The sequence below is a fragment of the Python bivittatus genome, unplaced genomic scaffold, assembly GCF_059951505.1.
Source record: "Python bivittatus isolate LINGU-HERP-01145 unplaced genomic scaffold, Pbiv_v1 ctg000020_np1212, whole genome shotgun sequence".
Lineage (NCBI taxonomy): Eukaryota > Metazoa > Chordata > Lepidosauria > Squamata > Pythonidae > Python > Python bivittatus.
This window is the reverse complement of record NW_028277030.1, coordinates 38,160,072-38,184,606: the sequence shown is the minus strand read 5'-3', so window position 1 is coordinate 38,184,606 and position 24,535 is coordinate 38,160,072. Positions and strand designations below refer to the sequence as shown.

At 35.9% G+C, this 24,535-nt stretch overlaps 1 protein-coding gene across 3 annotated transcripts in view; it reads left to right on the top strand.

Annotated features, from left to right (window-relative positions):
• Positions 1-24,535, top strand: part of KHDRBS2 (KH RNA binding domain containing, signal transduction associated 2) — a 288,252-nt gene that overhangs the window by 30,937 nt on the left and 232,780 nt on the right. For all 3 annotated transcript variants that reach the window (XM_088137381.1, XM_088137389.1, XM_088137396.1), the window contains exon 3: positions 21,831-21,977. In XM_088137381.1, the coding sequence (XP_087993507.1) occupies positions 21,831-21,977 (147 nt within the window). The remainder of the gene's footprint in view (positions 1-21,830; positions 21,978-24,535) is intronic.

Below are 24,535 nucleotides of genomic sequence, written 5' to 3'. Positions count from 1 at the left end.
TCCTAAGATTTATTTTTCAATTCATAATGTTAGTGTAATACGCATTGCTATATAGGGAGCACATGGAGCTTATCATGCAGAATAGTATGGTTGTCATATGTATGTATGTATGTATGTATGTATGTATGTATGTATGTGGTTTTCAAATTCTACAAGATTTCATAGTAATTAATGAAAGGCTAATCAGAAATAATACATAAACATTTTTTAAAAAGCATTATTGGCTATAGTCCAGTCAGAGGACTCATCCCACCAGGTCTCTGTTACACTTATTAAGCCATATTTTCTTTTGGGTACTAAGAGTTCAAGTTCATCTAGATTATTTTTATAGTCTGAGACAGGGAATTCCATGAATATTATGAGTCAATATTCATTCTGATTTTTTACAGAGTGGCTTAAGAAGCCCAATGATGGCAACAATCCCATTTCCTTCTATAGGGCACAAGTCCTTATATTAGAGCTTTTTATTTATCTTATTTATTTATTAAATTTATACACTGCCCATCTCCCCCAGAGAGGACTCTTTGGAAAAGAGCCTGATGCTGGGAAAGATGGAAGGCAAAAGGAGAAGAGGATGGCAGAGGATGAGATGGTTATATAGCATCACTGAAGCAATGAGCATGAAACTGAGCAAACTCAGGGAGACAGTGAAGGACAGGAAGGCCTCGTGCGATATGGTTCATGGGGTCACGAAGAGTTGGATACAACTTAACGACTGAACAACAACAACATGTCCCCCAGAGGGTGACTCCAATGCTTTTATCTCCAATGCTCAGATGTTTCAGTTTAAACTCTTCCTGATCACCACATTTTGGTAACATACATGTTTACAAGTCTTTCTGAGATGCAACCCATCTCGTGCTATAATACATCATCCAGATAACCCAGATCAGGGTCTCAGAGATCAAATATCTGAACACTATTTGCTTAGTCATTTATTTGTTTACAGTATTTTTCTCTTCCTGACCTCCAGTACAATGGAAGAATGAAAAACATCACCCAATCTTCCTAGATCTTCAAAGTCCTTAGTAATACAAACATAGTTGCTCCTTTCATTTGTATTTAAATGGACTGAAATAAAGGGATAATTGTCAGTGGATTATTGTCAGTGAATTTAGTTAGCTGTTCTTTGACATCCTGATTCTTGTTCCTGGCAGATAGCACATTTCAGGAAGCTGAGAGATCTGATCAACACTTTGTTTCAGTTCCTTATAGTAGTGAGTCATTTACTACTGTGATGCTTCTCTTTGTCTTCTTGTCACATTCAACTGAATTTCCTTTGCTTTTCAGTTCTGAATTATAAAATGAAAAAATCCATATATAGAACAAGATCATTATGAATCTCAGCTTCATTGCATTAGCAAATTTAGGATTTTTAAAACTTCAGAATGGTACCAAAAATTCCAGTAAAACTGCATCTTAATTTGTTACAAGTGAACTAATTGCTATCAAGGTGTTTCTTCGGGGCTCAATTTTGACAAATTATGTCAGTGTAACTAACAATACAAGAATAAATTTCTCTTACAAAGGAGTCATTAATGTTAGACATAACATTAATTTTCACTTAATAAGAGCTGAGTATAACTGAATTATTTATAACAAGCTGATAAAAGAGTCATCTTTCAAGCTTCAGGTTTTTGTTTTTAAATATCCAAAAATATGAAACAGTACATTACTTACAAAATGTAATGCAATATTTAATAACTTTCTCAGGCTACATTTCTCTGGCAAATTAATTGATTGGATCATCTCTCAGTTTCTCTCTTCTCTCGTTACATCAAAAAATGGCACCTGAAAAGATCTTAGCATTAAAAGATACTAAATAGATGATGATGGTGATGATGATGATGATGATGATGATGATGATGATGATGATGATGATGGTTGGTCACACAGTCAGCCAGATATTTAGACTGGTTTGGCATTTTTATCCACCTATCAAATCCTTCCCAAGGACCTGGGATAGGCAGATGTTGTTGTTTGATGGTGTTAAAGGTACCATCGCAGGATGTAAGCTGTTCCAAGTAAAGCTGCCTTTTGCAACTGACTGATGGTGATTTTGTCAATGCCAATGGACTTCAAGTGGTTCTCCAGATGTTTTGTGATTGCACCTAAGGTACCTATAACTATTGGTACTATTTTTGTTTTCTTTTGCCACAGTTGTTCTACTTCTATTTGCAGGTCTCTATATTTTGTGATTTTACAAAATAATTTTAATAATCACCACCACCACCACCATCATCATCATCATCGTCATCATCGTCGTCATCATCATCATCATCATCGTCATCGTCATCATCTGAAGTTCTATGCATAATAGAACTAACATCCAATACCTGTAATATATTTGAGATTAATTCTTTAAAACATTATCTATTGATTCAATTATCTTGAAAATTGATCATGTACAAGACATTTTATTTTAGTACAACTTTGTTACTTTTCTGGAACATCTCAACATATTACAATATTACTATAAGATTAAAAACAAAAGTCAGTTAATGATTTTATAAACAGTCAATCCAATCCGCCATTCAAACACAGCACATTCTTACACATTCCCAAATGCCTTTCTGAAGAGTTATATTTTTATGCCTCTCCAAAATCATAATAAAGGAGGGACGGTTTGTATAGTCAAGAATAAGCTGTTTGAAAAAAGGGGAGACATTACTGAAGAAGCTGAAGCTCAGGGCCCTTGAAGCAGGTATTGTTTTGGTGACAATACCTTTAGATCCTACTAGAAAAGCAGATTCAATTTGCAAGAGGAGGTTATGGAGCTATCCAGACCCAGACCCATAAAAACTGACAACCAGGGCCTTGAATTGTACTTGGAAGCACAATTGACAGTCAGAGCAGATTGGCAGTCAGAACAGTTCCTGCATTAGGGGTGTTACATGACTGCACCCATAAGTATCCAAGCTACTGCATGTAGCACCAGCTGAAGCTTTCAGGTGGTTTTCAAGGGTAGCCCCATGTAGAGCACATTACCATAATCCAGTCGTGAGGTGAGAAGGATGTGAGTAACTGTGATTAAAGCCTCCTGATCCAGGAAAGGCCACAACTGGTACACCAGAAGATCTTGTGTAAAGACTTTCTCAGCCATAGCCTATACTTGTGGGCCAATCCCATCTGGGAGAATGTTACCTGGTTCAAAGGCAGATGAGTAGCTTTGTTTTCTTTGTTAGCACATGGGTGGAAATGTCTTAAAAGCAGCTAAACATTAAGACTGGGCTCAAACAGTCTAATAACTTCAGCTACAGGTAAAGTTGCCCCTGACCACACCTTACTATAGTCAGTACTATTTGTTCCACTGGTGACATAGTCACAGCCATCGTGGGCTGAATTTAAATTGCAAAAGTAGGCTAACATTAATGCAGTCACTGCAAATTATACTTACTTAAATCCTTCTCATTCATTTATCACATAATTTTTTACCTCATTCCCAGGAAAGAATCCATGGCCAATGGCCCATTCATAGCCATTTATCTCATTGCTTTATTTTCCCCATCTTAATTACTTGACTATAATACATTAATGAGGTCTGAGCTAGTGGTGACTAACCAGGAAACAGACTTGGGATTTCTGATGGATAATGGCAGCATGCAGCAGCTGGCAAAAAGATTAATTCCACGCTGGGATTATTATTACTGAATATTAATTCCCTTCCACAAATCTCTTTTGCACCACCTTTGGAATATTGTGCAACATTCTGATCTCAAAAAGGCTCTTGGATGTAGAAAAGAGCAAGCAAAATTATACTAGGGATCAAAGCACCTTACCTGTGAGAAAAGGTATTTCTGTCTGGAAAAAGAGACGATGAAAGGGAAGCCTGATAGAAATGTATATACAATTAAGAATTACAGAAAATTAGTATTGTATTTTCTCCTTATAGTACAGTAATCATTCAGTGAACTTTCAACTACATCTGAAGTAATGTAAGGTAGCCCTTCTTTATTCACTGTATAACTCATTTCTGGAATTAGCTGCTATTAGGCTTGTGCAAAAAATTGTTTAAAAAAGCTAATTCAAAGGCAATTTCTTAGAATGTCTAAAAGCATGAGCTCTCCAAATCAAATTGGAAAGTTTAATTGAAATTAAACCAAATGCTTTCAAATCAGTTGAGAAGATTCAGACCATTCTGCAATATGCTGATATAGGTTTTTTCTGAATCAGTTCAGAAGTTTATAAAATTAATCCAGTTCAGCAGAGTCATCTTGATTTTCCAAATTAGTTTGAAATCTTGAATTAGATCAGTTTTCTGAGACAAATCAGTTACCTGAATCAGTTGATTCAAGCAAGCCTAGTTGCCACAAGACAATAGCTAACTTCTGGTCAAAACTTTTATTAAGATATATAAAAAAACAATTCAAATATAAATCAGAAAAGAGAGAAAAGAGAGAAGATAGAACTAAAAGAAAAAGACAAAAACTAAAAGAGTGAGATCAAATAGAAAGATGAAACAAAAAGTGACTTCCGACTATCTCCAATATAGATATAAGTACAAATTTAAAAAAAGTTAATCTCTTACCATTATTTAATCCTAATTCACATTATTTCTATCAGCACAAACCATCTAATCATTAAATCCTACAATCAAAGCTTCATTTTTTCCCAACCCAAGCACGTAATCTAGGAAGGGTTGCCATGAGGAGACAAATTTAGAAACAGTATTATCTCATTAAGGCTGTTAGCTTCACCATTTGAACCAAATCCATTAGTTTAATAATCCATTCTTCCACTGTAGGTATTTGTGAGTCTTTCCATCTTTGCACATATAACAGTCTTACAGCTGTGATCATATATAGAAGCAAAGATCCATATTGTTTCTTCAATCCTTTCTCCATCAAACCCAGTAGGAGCAATTCTGGTTTTTTTTTAATATTCATTTTAAGAATTATTTGAATAACAATGCATACCTGGTCCCAGAATTTTTTGGCCTTTTCACAAGTACACCAAAGATGATAAAAGATTCCTTCACCCTGTGAACATTTCCAACAAACATTTGTTATACCAGTACACATTTTCGATAACTTGTCAGGAGTTAAATACCAGCGGCACATCATTTTATAAAAATTCTCTTTTAAGTTATAATTCAACATAAATTTCAAACCTTTGTTCCACATATTTTCCCATTGTTCCAACATGATATTCATGTTCATCTGTAACATCTTATACATTTTAGCAATAACAGGTTCATCATTTATACAGAGCTGAGTCTCAAAATAAGATATTTCATTAACAAATCTATAATTCTTTTTGTCCAACTTAAAACGTTCAAACAATTGCATATGAGTAAACCAGTGACATGTAAAACCTCCTAATTCTAACTGTTTTCTTGTTTAAAACTTGGTTCTCCCCCTTCAAAATTTAATAAATCTTTATATTTTAACCACTTCATTTCTCCCACACTTTCTCTTCTAGTAAATGCTTCCTGAGGTGACAACCACAAGGTACATTAGGAGACAATCTTACCTTATATTTATTCCAGGTCCGGTAAGGCATTCCTAATACAATGGTTCTTAAAATCCTTATTAACTTTAATTTTATCATACCACAAACAGGCATGCCACCCGAATCTTAATTCATGAACTTCAATAATTCTTTATTCTCCCAAGTTATCCACTCCTTCATCCAAAGCAAACAACAAGCATCAAAATACAGTTTTAAGTTAGGCAAACCCAAGCCTCCTCGTTCCTTGGCATCTTGTAACAATTTATATTTAATTCTCAGTTTTTTACCTTGCCAAATGAACTTAGATATATCTCTCTGCCACTGTTTAAATGGTAAATCTATAGTCAAAATTGGTATAGTCTGAAAAAGAAACAACATCCTAGCCAAAACATTCATTTTAATCACTGAAATTCTCCCCATGAGAGACAATTGACATTTTTCCCACCTTACCAAATCTTTTTCTCACTTCATTCCAAATTTTGCCATAGTTATTCTGGAACAACACACTATTCTTAATAAATAGAATCACCCCCAAATATGTCACCTTTTTTTCAGTCCTGAAACCCGTCTTGCTCATCAGCAAATCTTGATCAGACAGGGTCATGTTTTTAATTAACATTTTTGTTTTTTGTTTATTTATTTTAAAACCCGCCAGTGAGCCAAATTCCTTCAGTTTCTTCATCAAGTGCTCGGCAGATACCAGAGGGTCTTGTCGTATCAAAACTAAATCATCAGCAAGAACCCTCAATTTAAAAACCTCTTCTTTAATCTTTAAGCCCTTTATTTGTTCATCCCTTCTAATGTCTGTATTAAGAACTTTGAGAACCAAAATAAAGAGCAGAGACGACAAAGGGCAACCTTGTCTTGTTCCTTTTTGTATATGACATGATTCAATTAATTCTTCATTCACAATAATACTAGCCTTCTGAGGCATATATATTGACTTTATTCCCGGTATAAAATGTTCTCCAAAGTCCATACTTTCCAAAACTTTAAACATAAACGTCCAATTCAAATTATCAAAAGCTTTCTCTGCATCCAAAAAATAAGAGCTATTTGACATTCATTATGATATTGTAAATATTCTGCAATATCCAGCATGACCCTAACATTATCTCTTAATTGTCTTTTAGGCAAAAATCCACATTGATCATGATGAATAAATTCCTGCAAAAAAATTTTTTTAACCTTTCTGCCAACACTGAAACAAATATTTTGTAATCGTTGTTCAGCAATGAAATTGGTCTATAATTCTTAATTAAAAGCGGATCCTGTCTTTCTTTAAGTAGAAGTGCAATGTTGGCTTCCTTCCATGAGCCAGGCATTGCCACACCCAGCAATATGGAGTTCATCAATCTTTTAAAAGGTAGAAGAATCTCATCTTCAAAATATTTATAATATATTGTAGGTAATCCATCCAGTCCTGGTGCTTTTGCCAGTTTGGTTCTCTTTATAGCTTCAACTATTTCAAAAGTAGTTATAGGACTGTTCAATATTAATTTCTGTGCCTATGAAAGTTTTGGTAATTTTTGCTTGTTCAAATATTCATCAACCTTTTCTAAAGAAATTTCTTGTTTTTTATATAAATTAGAAAAGAAATTATGAAATGCTTTTTTAATTTTTTCATTGTCCAGTAGCTCCACATTTCCTTCTTGAATTTTAGAAATCATTTTCTTCTCTCTCCTTCCTTAATTTATATGCTAACCATCTTCCTGGTTTATTTGCAAATTCAAAGTGTCTCTGTTTAGCATATCTTAATTTCATTTCAATTTCTTTCACAGTCAACATTGAAATTTGTTGATGTAGTAATTTGAGTTGATAAACAATATTATTATCAGATGGTTTTTTCTGGAGTTCCTTCTCCTTCAACTTAATTTGATCTAAAATCATGTGTAATTTTTGTTGAGACTTTTTCTTAAGAATACAATAGCTAACTTCTTAGAGACCTAACAAACAAATTCAAAGATGTCTGGAGGTTGAGTCATGGCAACTGGACTTCTTTTTTTTTGGTCTTTCTTTTTCAGTCTTTCTAGACTGAAGAAGCTGCTTGGACAAGCAGCAAAATGTATCAAACCAAAAGAAAAGAAGTCCAGTTGCCATGACTCAACCTCCAGACAATTCCACCTGGATGACTGAGAATCTTCATCAAACATATTCAAAGATGAGATGCCTGTAAATGGCGATTACTAGTCCCAATGTTTTCCTTGTAGGTACTATCACCTAAGGGACCTTGACTGATCTCAAAAAGCTCAGCATGGTCAAATCTGGTCAGTATGTGACTGGGAGGCCAAAAAGGAAATCCCAGGGGAGTTAACTGGCCAGAAAAGCACTCTAATGGAATCTAGAATCTAGTGGGCCAGTTATACTGACATCACCAGTCCTTATGTTTATGGAACTTCCAATCCAGGTGCAATATGTCACAGAACACTTATTATTGGGGAACAAGAAAGGAGAAAGCAATTGCTTTCTTATCAGGTTTGTTGGCTCCTGAAAGGTATCAGCCTGACTGGCCAGTGTTGGAAACAGGATTTTAGATTAGACATTGAAGGACACTAACATTATTTTGTTGTAGCAGGTGGTGATTTGAAAGTGGATGCCTAGGTACTTGAAGTCCTTAATCTGATCAAATGGTCTTTTGTTAATTTCCTATTTAACAGAGGATTTAAAGCACATTTTAGAGAAAACAAGAACCTCAGTTTTTGAGTAACTGATTTCAGTAAATTCCTAGAAGAGTAGAACATTAAAGTAGTCCCATGAAGGCCTGTTTGGGTTATGGATAAAATGGCTGCTTCATCTGCATACAAACGAATTGAAATAGGATGGTGGGCAAGCGTTGAAGGGTGATGTTCTAGGAAGGGCCATAATGTCATTTATATAGAAGTTGAACAATAAGGGGGCAAGAATACAACCCTATGACTTTTCTGAAGATAGGGATGGGGATGGTTAAATCACCATGACAATTGCCTCTAATGTTCATTGTAGTATTTTGATGTAACAGATTTATCAACCTGAGAAGGTGATGCTCAGTGGATGTTGCAGCTAATTTCCTTCATAGTCTCTCACTTGGAATTGAGTGAACTTTCCATTAGAGCTCAAAAAGTTTCTAATACAATCTTAAAACATGCTAATAATCAAGGCAATAATTATGTTCCTGCATCAATAAAATTGTATTCAGCAAATGTTCTGGGCTTGTTGTTATATGGTACACAACTTTGTGTTTATAAGGATGCCCCCATGTTAGAAGCTGTTCAGTCTAAGTATTCGAAAACCATACTTCATGTCCCTTGCTCAAATTCAAATGCCTTTATACAGCTAGAGCTTGGCTGCATTTCTCTTGGGGCCCACCTAAGACTTTGGCTGAAACAAATTTTGAGGGGCTGAGTGCCTGGTTCACCCTACTGTACTGGATAGGTTTTCCTCATCCCTGAGGAGGCAAATTGATTGTGATCTGGCATATTGTGGCCTTCAATCCTGGTAAAATTGTCACTTGCCCTAGATAAAATTTAAATAAAAAAATTGGGATTTAGATCTAGAAAATGACAGGGCCAAAATCATCTATCCCTATTATGGTGTACTTGAAGGTTCTTTGTGGACCATTTCTAGCTTCCTCTGTAACATCCTACATATTCCACATAGGAGCCTTTTTTACCTTGGCTCAAATTGTCACACTACCTATTATGGAATACCCAACTATTCTAATCTCCTGTACAACAATTTCATTGTGTCTGCTCAGATACAGAAGTTGAGTCAGCAATCCAGGTATTGTTACATACACCCAAAGTATCACCCAAGCCATCTGGAACTCATAAATCCAATTGTCAGAAATTTTAGTTGTCTCTCTGATTGAGAAATTACAATCTTCCTTCTGCAAGACCTATCTTGGACAACCATTATAAAGATATGGCTTGCGGAAGCTGGTTGATATCTTCTTCTCATTATTAATTGTTTCAGGTTTGGTTTTTCTGTATTTTAAATTTTGTACTTATGTTTTATGGTCTGGGAACATAAATAAGTGATTTGTATTTTGTAACATTATTTTCTGTTCTCAACCAGATATCATGAAGAAACCCGTCTCTTTCAAAAAAACAGATAAATAAAATATTTCAAGTATGGAAACAGTTTTGACTTTAATGGATCGACTGTATATCTTAAAAAATGAGTAGACAGCAATTTTTTACTTTTTTCTTCTTGCATATAAACTTTCAGGGAATCCCTGTTTCAACCCAACATTAACTATATACCTACTAAAGACTCTTTTTCATGTGTGGAGACCCTTCTTCACTTCATGTAAGACTATAGCCTGCTACAGACTATGCTATGCTTCAGACAAAGTTAGAATATCAACAATATATTTTTCTATTCCCCCCATTTTTTTTCTTTTTAATCATCTTGCTTGGGGAAGAGGTTCAGGCACACTGAAAACTTGAGAGCTTGAAATTATTTTTTAAAAAATTGGCCTAATTAAGGTATTCTACGGATAAGAATTTTGGATCATTTTAGGTGTGATCTAAATATGCTGCAGGGACATGAAACACTTGATGGGGTTGTCCATCCAGAAGATGGATATACAACATGGAGATCTGGGAAGTTTGGTGACACTATTTGTAAGAATGCTAAAGGGGGAAGTGGCAGAGGTAATCTTCCCTAAGGACAATGCTAGAGATCTCTTAATGAAAAGTGATCTCAATACAGTTTCTCTCATATAAGGCTGTTGCCTATGAAGAACACTAAATTGGGACCAAAGAATTTACTTTAATTTTAGTATTATGATGGAAATAATTTCATGCATTCAAAGAGTAAACCTATGCTGAAGAGTAAAGGAAATTCTTGATTATCTAATATCAACACTTGCTCTATTTTTACCATCATTACAACCCAGACTATTATAAAAATAAGCTGTGTGATTTCTGGCTCTGTTTCCCCCCTCCCCTTAGGTTTTATAGCAAGGCTTATTGCTTACTGTTTCAGGTATTTTCTCTGATCAAATGGTTACCAATCAATGTGGCTTGTTTAAAGGTTCTTCCCTTCCTTTCCTTTCCTTTTCCACACTTCCCCTCTTTTTTTTTTTTTAACCTTTTACTGTTTAAATTATCATGACCTTATAATCCATTGATAGACTGGACAATCGTGAATGCTTGAGAAGTGCTCCTTTAAAAAAAATCACATTATTTTCAAAAGGCTACCACTCAAATATTGGTAGATTCACCTTTAGGAAGGAAAAATAATATATTAATCATGACACTTTCAGCCTTTAAAAACACAAAAAGACATCTTCAATGTGTCTTGGTGATATTTTACTTCCTCAAGCAATGTGATTCTAAGTTACAGGATATAAAAGGCAAAGGTTAAGCCTTTGCTCTTCTTTTTGCTCAAAACATGCTTCTTTTCTCATGAGGGCTTTGCAGCAGCTCTCTGTTTAAAATTATGCCCTAAGAACACATCACACTGTTTCTCTGTCTAGACCTGGATTGTCTATGTCCAGGGTTTCAGACAGAGAGCTTACTCATCACTAAATGTTGATCCTTTTAATTGGAGAGTCCAGGGATTGAATACTGAGATTTCTGCATGAAAAGCACATGCATTAACCCTGAAGAATCACACATCAAGGAAACCCATATTGCAGTTGGTTTAGTTTGGGCTGAAAGGATGTGTGAACCTAACCATCATGATTTGAAAACCACAGCATATGGCTTAGACTTATCATGATATGGAGTGATATGTGAACTGGGTCATGGTCTGTATCCAAAGCAGCAATGTTTCCTAGTCAATATTGCATAGGATTGATTCTGACATGGAATTTCTTAAAATACAAGGTTCTTAAAATACAATCCCAAGGTTGGTGGTGTCTCACTTGGCTGGGGGAGGTCAGGGGAGCCACCCAAGTTGACAGTTCTTCCTTACAAACTCAGCCATGACCAACCTGCTCCTTTGAAATGAATCTTTCTTCACTTCTGCTCTGGGTACTCCTGAATCAGCTAAGCAAATATTGAGCATTTTCTCCCATCTTCTCAGTGTCAAGCCCTCTCTGACCACAACTGCAAACTGTGGCTTTGTGGTAGTTAACCAATATTGCAGCTCTTAGGAACTGAGCATTTCCCTTTTCTGAATGATCATGGCGTAGGGGATGGTACTGGGAGTCATATGTGGGCTCTTCTTCCTTTTTTGCTCATGACTAGGGTTAAAATCTCATGTCCAAAATGTTTTTGCTTGCCACAGATGTAATTGATTCAGGCAATATCCTTGTTATGATTACTACATGGGTACATAAATGCACAGAGATAATTGTCAACCAATGATAGATAACCCTAGCCCTAACCTTAATCCATTTGAGGGTGGGAAAAAAGTGCAAGACAGCTGGCATAAGTGGACGTAATCAATCGGTGTGTGAAATTCATGAGTGAGCAAAAATGTTTCAGTAGGCAAAAAAGGAACAAAAGCCCATCTGTGCCCTTTCCTGCTATAGCTATCTTGTCTGTTGCCATGGAATGCCATGCTCCACCAAAGCAGACTCTTTTATGACACATGTGACAATAATGAGAATCTGCTACAATCATATAGAAGAGATGTCTCATGTTCTGTAATGAGTAGAAGAAAAAGAGTATTGTATTCACTATTTTGAAAGATCTAAGAAGGAATTAGAATTTATTATGTTATTTAATTCTTTCCTCAAAGCACCTGAGAAAATAGTACCTTTAAAATTTATACAGTTTATAAAGAATGTATAATTTTATCTGAAAAGGATGGGAACTTCAGTTTTTCACAGGAAGTAATTTGCAAAATTTGATAAAGTAATTACACAATGGAATTTAAGATGAATTGGGTATTAGAATTAATAAATCAGGAAGATTAATATACTTGGAATCCTGGATGTTCATTCATTTGTACTGCAGAGGTATTATACTCTGGTACTAGGATCGGAATTTTCCTCTTTCCAAAAAGATTAAGTGTACTCTTTAAGCATATCCTTTGCTTGGAAGATTTATTTTTTTCTAAATGCCTCTGAAAAGGAAATAACATGGTATTTATGTGTCCCAGATGTATATATTTTACCATTATTTTGTAGCTGGGATAATTTTTTTTGTACTTAATTAGGAAAAGAAATAGAAGCCACTTAAGAAATCTGTACTGAAACAATGTCTCCTTTTTTCCTGAGGAGGAGCTGATTTACAATAAGCAGATAAAACAGAGGTATCTTTTTAATGTTGATCTTTAAGGCTGACCTCATTTAAGGGGGGAAAAAAACTGATGAAACATTTATTCATAATGTCTGTACTTTGATATTTGAAGACAATTTAGTCACCAGCTAGAAGCCAATGGTAATATGCCAATTGCATGCTAATGTCTGTTTCTGTTTTTCTGCTTGGTCCACATCGTTTCACTCTCTGGTTTATTTCGGATGGCTAATCCAATCTAATCGCTTTATGCTTTTGTCTCTCCTGTGACTCCTGGTGTGCTTTTCCCAAGCCTTCTTTTCTGGTTTTGCTAAGCTTCACTGCAATCAGTGAAACTGTTGTATTGAGTGGGTTGTCACTGATTAGACTTCACTTTGAGCCACAAGAAATCTAGTTCATAAGCCTGAATCAGACGATATGTCTGTGTGTTATTGTTTGCAGCGAGCGTGGGCAACTGGTCTTTCTCAAGGATCAGTAAAACAGCTATCACACGAGTGTATCTTCTTGAGAAAGGAATAGATTTATCTTGTTGGGAAGGAGAGCAGATAGGAGGGGTATGGAAGGAAGTGAAGGAAGCATGACAGAAATAATTGCATAAAGAAGCGGTAAGGATGATGCAGACATTCTTCCACTAAGTATGTAGTTAGTAGATGCAGTTTGATTATAAACTTTGGTTTACCTTTAGTCTGGAAGAAATAGTGTTGAATCTTCTAATTGGTCTGTGTAATTCCTTTTCTGAAGTCTCAGCCACCTTGAGGTCAAAGACAGAATGTCCTGGGAAATTGACATGTTTGCCTACTGGAATTAGAGGTATTAACTTTTCTGAATAAACATGGTTACCGAATGAAGGAGGCTGATGCAGTTTGGCTCTTTCCTCTGATCTGGTAGCAAAGGGCCTCTGCACTTGTTCAGCAGATTTGGGAAGCCCCTCTGAGTGTCTGAATCAAGCAGGGCATTTGCTTCTACCTGGCTTTAGTGATTCACTTTGAATAGGTCCTTATGGTTAGGCTTTGGCAAATCAGAGACCTTACAGTTGCTCTGAATGGCTTTATTGCACAGTTCTATACTACAGCATGTGATGCTTCTGTTTTGGTATGAAAGTATCACAGACAAAATGCTTTTTCCAGTTTGTTGAACTGGATCCCAACATCTGACATCAGGATTCATCCCTTTATAGCTCTGTTTATTTCTCTGCCAAAATCCAGATATCGGTTCTGTGGGATTTACAAGTACATTCTCAAAATTAGGCTTTTCATTTTGGCCCAATAAGGTTTGCTGAATAATAAATTCTTAGCTGCACACTAGAAATCCAAAAATATAACAATCCATGTAAATATTTATGTGTGTGCTTGAATTATGTTCAGAGTGTTTCCTTGACTTAACTTCCTATTAGCTAGAAAGACAGGGTATTAATTACAAATAATAAATAAAGAGGCAATATGCTTAAATGTCCCAAGCCACAGCCTTCAGTGCAGCCTGAATTTATATTAAGCCATATAATACTAAATGGAAAAGTGCTTGCAGATGTTTTCAGGGGTTCTGCTCTTCTTAACAGTCACCTTACAACAGTTTATGCCTAGCTTATAGTCAGAAATGCAGACTAGCTCCATATGGATTAATCTGGTGCAGTGTTGTCCAAACTTGGCCACTTTAAGATGAGTGGACTTCAACTCTCAGAATTCCCCAGCCGGCTGGCTGGGGAATTCTGGGAGTTGAAGTCCACTCATCATAAAGTGGCCAAGTTTGGACAACACTGGTCTAGTGCAAAGCAGAGTGTGTGGTTATTTTCCCCAATCTCCTACAGATCTCTTATGATTTCCGACGTTGCTCCTAAGGGGCAGCTGTCTGAGGGGGATGATTGATGATTGATGATTTAGAATTTATTTATTTAGAAAATGTAATGGCTGCCTATCTTAAATCCATAACTCTGGGAGGTTAATAACCAATTTACAAACACCATATAAAAAGAACACTCATAATCAAAGAAAGTTAAAATAATCTAAATCAAAGAAAAGTGAGGCCCCTCATAACAATTCACAAAGCAGACACACATATATTGGCCTCTCCTAATATCCCAGCCCTAATGCCTGGGGGGAAAAACAGGTCTTAATGGGCTTCTGGGAGGCCAAGAGGATTGGGGCCCTCCAAATCTCAGAAGAATAGAACAGTCAGCAAAAATCTGTTTGCCTTCCTCGAATAAAGTAGACATTATTTTCCTAATGGAAAACTTTATGTCACAGAAAAGTACATTAGAATGTGACTAGTTAGAAAATTCAGACAATTTCAAAGCCCTTTCACCTGAAGTCTAACCAGCCTTCCTTGGTTATAAGCACATCTGCATTTTAACTGAATGTTGTATCATGTTTAATTGAACGTTGTATCATTGTGCTTTGCAGATATTTTTTTTTTTACAAATTGAAGATTTGTGGCCTTCAACCCTGTGCCAAGCAAGTCTATCAGATGATGATTAGCATTTTTTAGCAATAAAGTGTTTTTAATTAAGGCATGTTCATTGTTTTTTTTAGACATAATGCTATTGTACACTTAATAGACTACAGCATAGTGTAAGCATAACTTTTATGTGCACTGGGAAACCAAAAGAATTTGTGTGACTCGCTTTATTGTGATATTCACTTTATTGCGGTGGTCTGGAACGGAACCCGCCATATCTCCGAGGTATGCCTGTATTTAGGCAGAAAGAAACAGTAACTGAAAGTAGCATATGTTGGGAGACTGGTAGCAGAGGACAGGAGGATAAAATCATGCCCCACAGCTTATCCTGATTCTCATAAACTATCCTGCTGTCCTCTCACTAGTCTTACAAAATTCAACTGTCTGCTTGGCTTCTAAACATGAAACGATAAACGGCACCATATTGTGCTATCCCACAGGTGACAAATGTTTTGGACTAGCTCTGCACAAAGTAATTTAGGTCTTGCTTGATTTAACTTTTTTTCTTTTTTTTTTAGTTTACAGTTATACAACCATCACTTGCTATTATCATTATTACAGCTGGGCCTTGGGGTGGGCGTAACATTATTTACAAAAGCAGTTTCAGCTTTACCTCATGACACGTTGCATGAATTCCTACATATCTGTTGAGCTGATATTGTATTATACTGCAGGAAAGAAAGCTCCTATGATTATTGCAGCAGAAACACTAGGCAGACAACCTACTGATATCCATCTTTAAATTGGTAATTTATCAGATAGATTGCATTACATATGTGTGTTTTGGATAAGAACAAAGACAATTTTATTCTGAAAGCGGATGTATAATATTAAAGAAGCTCTTTTAAAAAAACAGTATTTCATCATACTTTAGAATGTGAATTCAAAAGATTTTGTCACCAACAGTGTCTGTTAATGTATCAGCCAAACTAATACTGGGACCAAAAGAATCTCAGGCAGAGATTGAAGGACACAGCTCTTGATAAATTTGATTAAAGATACTAGAAAATCAATTTGTATAAAGAAATGCAACCACAACTATATGTAGTAGACCCAAAGTTCAAATCTTACGTCTCTTCTTCCATCCATGGGTCAAAATGGGCTGAGGGCCATTTGTTTTTGGACAGGAACATGGTTTATTTATTTATTTGTTTGCTATTATTTGTTACTCATTGTTTTATTATTTATTATTTTACTATTTATTATTAAAATAATAATTAAATTATTTTACTATTATTATTTTAATAATAATCAGTAAAATAATTTAATTATTATTTTAAATAATAAAATAATTTATTATTTTATGATTTAAATAAAATAAGTAAAATAATTAAAAAGTACCTTCTATAGGGATTCAAGGACATGCCTTATAACTCCTTACCTAGTAAAACACTCTGGAAATTCTGATCTTTTTTATGTATAGCCGTTGTTGTCAGATCAGTATAATTCAGTGTCTTTATAGCTAAATTTTGTTATATTGCCTGTAAAAATAGGCAGACTTTGATTGTCTACCAATGAACACACCATTAATTGTAATATTTTATTTTGTCTTGTCTTGTTTTGTTTTGTTTTTACTTTATTTTTATTTTTAATGGGTTTCTATTTGCAATTCTGGTCAGTGACTGTAATAAAATTTCTATCTATCTATCTATTTATTATTATTTTATTCATTTATTTAGTTTATTCAGTTATTCAGTTTAAAGGTTGCCTGGCTCCAGATGACTCTAGGGGGCTTACATTAAAAAAGTAGGAACAATTTAAATAATAAGTGCTCAGAAGATATACTATAAATGACAATAAACCAACCTACAGGGACTCAACCACCTATCTGCCCCAGGGCTGGGAGACAAGCCAAGTTTTCAGTAACTTTCTGAATGTCACAGGCTGACACCTATGAATTGTTATTATAAATTTTAAAAAAAATTCTGCCAGGGGAATTGGAATATAATTTTTTTTTTTTTTAAAGCTAATTCTGAATTGGACTCAGACAGTACCTTCCAAGAATGGATTTTTTTTCCCCCTCAACAGAAGGCTTTGATCCAAGGGAGATATATGCTAATGCAACCTGTGGCTCCATGAGAATGTTGTGGGGATTTTGTGGCTGCAGGATTTTGTGGTACACACATTGGCTAAACCATGGCTTGTTTACTCATGATTTTTACATTAACCACAACTGGCTGAATCTCCCAATACCACAATACAGATTTTGTAGCAATGGGAGCAAAGTATACAGTATTTTCCATCTTAATGCTGGTTTCTTTTAAACAGCCGTAAAGAATAACATTTTAGAGACAACACTTCAAAGTCAACTGAGAAACTGAATGTTCTGGATATACCTAATAGCTACCTCTACCTCATTAGTAGAATACTTAATTATTGTTTTCTATGCTATGGAATTCTTAATAAGTACACATCCAGAGCAATCAGTTTCTGGTTAAAAATAGGATCAATATGCACTAGACCTCAACAGGAAAGACATAGAGGTCTTTTGACGTTATGCAGAATTCAGTAGTAACATCAATTTCAGACATAGTTTCCTGCACTTTTCTTAGATTGTGGGCTGAAAAACCTGCAAATTTTGCATGCTTCATCAGACATACATCATTCAGAAGTCTACCAGAACAACTTAACACAATTAGACGTAAAGTAATGGCATTGCTCTAGGTAATATTTCTCTCTCATTCTCCTCTCTTTACAGCAATAGTGATTAGTCCTGAGTTCATAATGAGGAACATTATTTTTGGAGCCTTTCTTTGTTTTGGTTTGCCTCATCTGTGAACAGAATGATCAAGAAATTTAAACATGATACCTTATATAAGGCTACCTAACAGGTTTACATTCTGTAGAAAAGATTTAGCAATCTTTTGATTTGTACCTCAAACCTTTTTTTCCTGCTACTCCAGCTCTTATTCACCAAGACTTAAGCAAGATCATTTAAATGTATGTTAATTATCCCTAAGTATTCCATAAATCACAGATCTCCTCCACTCATGGAAAGAGCATTGAGCAGACCTACCATCACTTCTCCATTAGTGGAACTTTGTCGGTGAAGAAAGCAAAAAGGATGCATTCTGGAGACAGCCTGGATAAAGATTTCACTCTGCAGAATCAAAAGCCTTCCATTCCCATGAAATGCCCACAGAACAGAGGAAAATTGACCATACCTGGAGCTGACATCGTTTATTCTTTTTGTATAGGAGTAAAAATACATTTTAAAATATTGAACAACAAAACAGGTTATATGAAAAAAAAAATCTTCATTCCTTCCTACTGAACTCAGTACTACAGGTAGTCCTTGGTTAATGACTGCCCTGTTTAGTGATCGCTCAAACTTATGACAGTGCTGAAAAGGTAGCTTCACAACCAGTTCTCAAGCATACAACTGTTGCAGCATTCCCATGGTCACATGATTGTGATTTGGGCACTTCACAACTGGTACACATTTATGATAGTTGCAGCATCCCACAGTCACATGATTGCCATTTGCAAGCTTCACAACTGGCTTCCGACAAGCAAAGTCAGTGGAGAAGCCAGTAGTAAGTCACAGTTACATGATATTGCACTTAATAACTATAGGTGATTCGCTTATGACCGCAGAGGAACTGACATTGTAAGTCTGGCACGGTCAGGTGATGTTTCACTTAATGACTGTGTTGCTTAGTGACAGAGTTGCCAATCCCAATTGTGGTCATTAAGTGAGGACTATCTGTACTTTAGAATTGCAGTTCTTCTGTGACTGCTTCTTTCTTCACAAACAAAAGTATGCTTCCTTTTTGTGAGTATTTGAGAGTTGCAGTGAACATTGAATGAGGCAGTTAAAGTGAATGAAGTCTGATTAAGGTGAGTAAAATCAATTCAGAGTATCCAAAATCAAGCAAAAACCCTGTTTTATAGAAGGCAGGTGAGAATCTTAATGAAGGAAGATCTCACCACTTGGTTAACTATAGAAGGATATTGCTTCACTACTGAGTTAAAATCTGTTGAAATTTTCCATGGGCCATGAAATTCTGCAGTGTAGTTAGCACCACCTTTATGGAGGAATGGTGATAGATCAAGAAACATAATTTCCTCTAGCAGTTTGAGATTTTCAGTGAGCCTAGGGACTTGTAGGATCTGGATTTTCTAGCAAGGATGACCTTGAGCTTTTCTTTCCTGAAGAACCAGCCTGAAATTTATCTAAGTGCTAAAAATTCTAAGAGCCAGGAATCATTTCAATATAGCAGGTGCTAGTTAAAATATGGTTTAAAGGCCAACATTTTCAAAATATACTTATTGGCAAAATGGTATATCTAAAAATTATTAACCAGGAGTATAGAGAACCAGAAGAATGTAATTGTTCAGTACTAATTACCTTTTTCTATATAAAGTCAGCTGTGTTTTTCAGTTTTCAGTTCATTTAATGTTTTGGTTCATGAACAAAAAGTATGGATGGAAGTTTTAGTCATATCTGGATTTTCTCCCATCACACCTGATTTGAAGAGCTGGGAAAAAAAAGTAAGAAGTTGGAGAATGTCCCAAAGGCCATGAAGGATCCTTGAAATCACTTCAGTAACATATGCCTTGCTGATTCCAGTCCCCTGATATCAATTCATTCAGTGAGCTGTCTAAAAGTGTGCATGTGACTTTTAAATGAGGTGGGGTGGGGAGATTCAAAGCACTCTTCAGTACTGAATTAGAAATTAAATCCCAGGGATCCCATTTTGTAGAAAAAAACTCAGCTTAACAATAAGGCAGGAGAACTAGCTCACGATTGTTGGTTCAGTCAGTCTCCCCTTTCTCACATTCTTCCCATATTACTTTGCAGATTGGTGCAGTTCCTTCTTGCGCAGCAAAGTTCTACTCCCAAAAGACAGTGAACAAAGTAGTAGAGCTGATTGCATGAATACCAGATGATGAACTTCAGTATTTTCCCTCTTCTTCTGGAGAAGGGGGTTCATCTTCTGTGGAATTTTAGACAGAAGTAGAACTCTATGCTTTCTGGGCTTCCGGGATGAAGTTAACACTGAAAATTCTGGAAAATGTAATCTCCTGTAAATGAGGCTCTTTTCTTCTCCCTTATTCTGAGAGCGTTTGAGAATTTCTTCTGAATTTCTCTTCATGAGGTTATTATGCTTTCTTTGTTGTTAGGAGTGAAGGAGGGTGCAACTGCTGGTTTAGTTTTCTGCTTCGTATCTTTCCAACATTCTGAAACCTCTGTAGCTCCCACACTTCCCAACTAAATTCACACCCACCCCCGGCATCTTACAACTAAACAAGTACAACAACTCCATATTTCCTTATAGAATTCATAGGTCAGGAGCTATGAAGGAAATGTCTAGAAAGACTACTGGTCTTTGAAAAAGCTACGCTGAGCCCTAAAAACAAAAAAGACTGACTACTACAACACATTTCTCTGACCAATATGCAGGAAAATATATGAATACAAATAGTGGCTAAATACTCATTTGATTTTTTTTTTTCTTGGTGGAAGAAAGAGAGCAGTTTGTGAATAGCATTTCCATAGAAAGGTCACTTCTCAGTCATTCTTTCTCAGCCCAAGACATCAGGCTCAGACAACAAGCTGGCCAGTCAATTCCTGTCACAACCAACAGATCAGCGTTTGGTTGATCTGAAAAAAGTGGACCCTGCTCATGCAGGAAAAACAGTAGGAAGAAAAAAAAATTCCATAGGAAGAAATTACCACTGTGACTTCTTTGTTTTTTCTTCAATGGCTGAAAGGCTGGCAGTTGTCCACACTCCTGCAAAATGCCACAGCAATTGATTTGTGGTGCTGAAGATAAATTTCCTGTTATATGGGAAATGGCAAGAGAAAGCCTCCACTAGTTCTTCAAAGGAGAGTTTCTTTCCTTCCATCTTTCTAGTAGAACATTTAGTCTAGAATTTGTATTTAACATAAAAGTGTCACGAAATCTGCATGAGAAAATGTCCTAGAGCTGAGCTCTGCTTCTGATTATTACATGGATATACATTGGCCATCATACAGATTGCATTAAATTGGAATATGGGGAAAATATAAACCGGGTTTTCTGTCTAAGCACCTGCAACAGAAGATTAGGGATAATACCAAAATGCCAAGGCCTGGGTATTTCATAAGCTTTGGCTGAATTCCTTTTGCTCCAGTGTGTATCCAGAACCACAGCCCAAATATTTTTTTTTCTCCCAGAGTGGTTGACTTTCTAGAGAAGAATGATTTCCTTATATCTACCATGTTCATACGTTTTTGCCTTGATAAATGCTTTTAGTTGTTACGAGTGCTATTTTTCAAGTGTTTGTTAAACTGTTTTACTGATAATTGTTTCTTCCAGCTTGTTTCTTCTTCTTTTACTAAAATATTCTGTGCGCAACTCTTTGTTGGGATGAACTGTGGTATGTAAACAGAACAAAATAAATAGTACTTCAGGATATATTTTACAGAGTTTGTAACATCAGGGACACTGGTGAAAGAAATCTGAATGGATTATTTTTTTCTTTTTTTTTAGAAATGGGATTTTTTACACTGTCATGAAATTTCAACACTGTGAGGCATTAACCATCCTTTGTTTTATTGATTAAATTCTATTACAGATATTAATTATGCTAGTTTTCATTATTCACACAAAGGGATTTTCAGATCTTCAAGTAATTTATTCAAGAATTTTGTTGTTTCTCATAGGGCCTCATTTTGCTGAAAATCTGCCTAGTTTATGACCTTTGGTTTACTACTCTACAAATGTTAAATCAATGCAAAGTGATTTCTAAAAATACTCTTCTCCACAGGAAGAAGAACTAAGAAAAAGTGGGGAAGCCAAATATGCACACTTGAGTGATGAACTACATGTATTAATTGAAGTGTTTGCCCCTCCTGGTGAAGCTTATTCACGGATGAGTCATGCCTTGGAAGAAATTAAAAAATTTCTTGTTCCGGTAAGTTGCTTGCAGCGCTGTTACAAATGTAAATGGCAATCATTCTATTGTACTAAGAGCAGTACTTGAAAATCATCCCCATTATTAGATGTTGGTGCCTCTTCCAGTACTGTCTTGGTCACCAGTTGAAGAATATACCAATCCCTGATTGTTCTGCACTTGAAATAGATTTTTTTGAAATTGCCAAATGAGTTAACGATTGCTTGTTTTATCTTTTGAAATTCAAGAAATGAATCCAAACATGGAAAAGATGTTGAATTTGCCAGACTTAACTGAGACTGCTGTTACAGATAAAAGGAAGAGGGAGCATGAATCTAGAGCTAGGGCCAGAATACAGGCAAGATTAACCATAAGAAAAAACTTGCTGGAAAAAACAAAAACCAGAATGTATCACAAAATTCTTTGCATTATCAGGGAAATCAAATACAACTGGCCAGGCCAAGCAGGAAACGAGAAGTTTATCCTTGATTATCTTTTTGTACTTGCCAATTTGCACTATCTAAGCCAAGGTTTTTCAAACTGTGGTCTGTGATGGTCAGGTTCAGCCCAAAGAACTCCATGAGACAGTACAGATATAGTTCTATAGCATTTATTAGCTTTTACCTACAAGACAGAATCTCACCAGACTGAATCTAAACTTCCCAAGCCAGCAAGCAAACACTGCGAATTCCTTAGGGTGGTGCCAGTCTCATCCTCTTCATCTTCCCACGGTCTTTCTGGGGGCCAAAGAAATGCTTATCTCCCCAAGCGCGGCCTTCACCAAACCATTCCATCACAGTGGAACTCTATGGTTCTGCAAGAACTTGATGGGGTTTTGTGAGAGACTACGGGCAAAAAGAAGTTCACTGGAATGGAACCAAGGGCATCCATAGCAATTTTTTGAAGGTATGCAGAAAGGACTTTTTGAAGGTATGCAGAAAGGGTTTATCAGCTGTCATTCAGAAGCTCCCCTCCCCCAAGGACATTTGTGCCCATGACCACTCACAACTTTTTAATTAACTGTTGTATTAACTGTTGCAAATGATTATTGATTAAATTGTTGCTGTTGGTTGTTTTTCCTAGCTGCTATTTGGGTTATTTATAAAGTTGTGCCACTTTTTAAATTCTGTTTTTAATTATTGTTATTGCCCAGAGTCACGTACTTGAGATGGGCAGCCATATAAATTAAATAAATAAATACATTTGTCTCTCGACCAGGGGTTCTGGGAATTTTAAAACCAAGTTCCTCAGCCTGAACATTCCATGATCTAAACCACTCTCTAGGGAACTATTATTTGAAATAGATAGTGCACCATAAATACAGTGATTCTTCTGTACTGTAAATGGTACGTAATTCAATCTTAATATGAATTTGAATATATTTTTCCCTCTCTCCCATGTGTAGTTTGAGAACGTGATAGCTAATGATTTGACTACAGAAGTTAATCCAGGCAATGGGAAAATAGGACTAATATTTACTATTATTAGGGCTGGGCAGTGTTTCTGATTTGATTCCAAAAAGGTGTTACAGACCGTGATGCATCTTTGAAACATCCACATCTTTTTCAGGGGTCATGTGCTGACTGATGTGGCAGCTTTAAAGAACTTAGGACAACATTATGTTCATGCTCTGGAACATCTGTTTAGGATTAGTTTGAAAGCACTGCACAGCTCTACTATCTCTTTATTTACCTTGTCTCTTTTCACAATTATTTAATAGACAACAGCTTTTCCCATGCCATTTATAGATGTAGAATTTACTTGGGTTCTGTTGGGCCTTTCCAGACAGGTTCCATGAACAAAAACATGCGCGTGCGTGTGCGTGCACATGTGTGTGTGTGTGTGCACACGTGCATCTGTCTGTCTGAATTAGAGTGTGAAATTGTAGATACTTCTGCAACATGCAGTTCCAAGGATTTCAGGTAATTCTCAGTGGTGATTTAAAAAAGAGATTCCTTTCATTTTTCAAATTCTTTATCTGATATTTCAGAGGAATTATGGGAATATGATATACAATTTCAGCACACTTTGTTTCACATTATTGTATTATCCCACAGATAGAAAGGAGCAACTTTTTTTTTAACATTTCCAGCTGTGATTAAAGTGGCAGTCTTTTACCACCATTGATCACTGTTTCTCCTCCCCAAACTCACTTATTTAAATTCTGCACAGTTCTGTGGTATGTCATAACGCTGGAATTGTACAACAGTGAAACATCTAACATTTTTAGAATCCATAAGTGATGGAATATAGTTTAAAAGGAGCATGGATGAGACCTGATGAGCTTATAAATTGGGGCATATTTGGCTAGCATCCAGTGATATAACTAATACATTCCTGTGCCCTTATTCCTTCCTTGTCTTTATTGGTGATAACTCAAGTACTGCAACATACATGAAACGTCCTGCTACTAAAACATTGATATCCAGCAGGAGATAAATGGCAGACATCCTCAGGGCACAGAGAATATTAAAGTTAAATAAATTAGTTGGGGGAGCAAAAGGAATTATCAAAGGTGGCAAAAAAAGAAATGAAAGATATAGAAGTTCCATAATGAATCTCTGAACTCAGAATGTAGA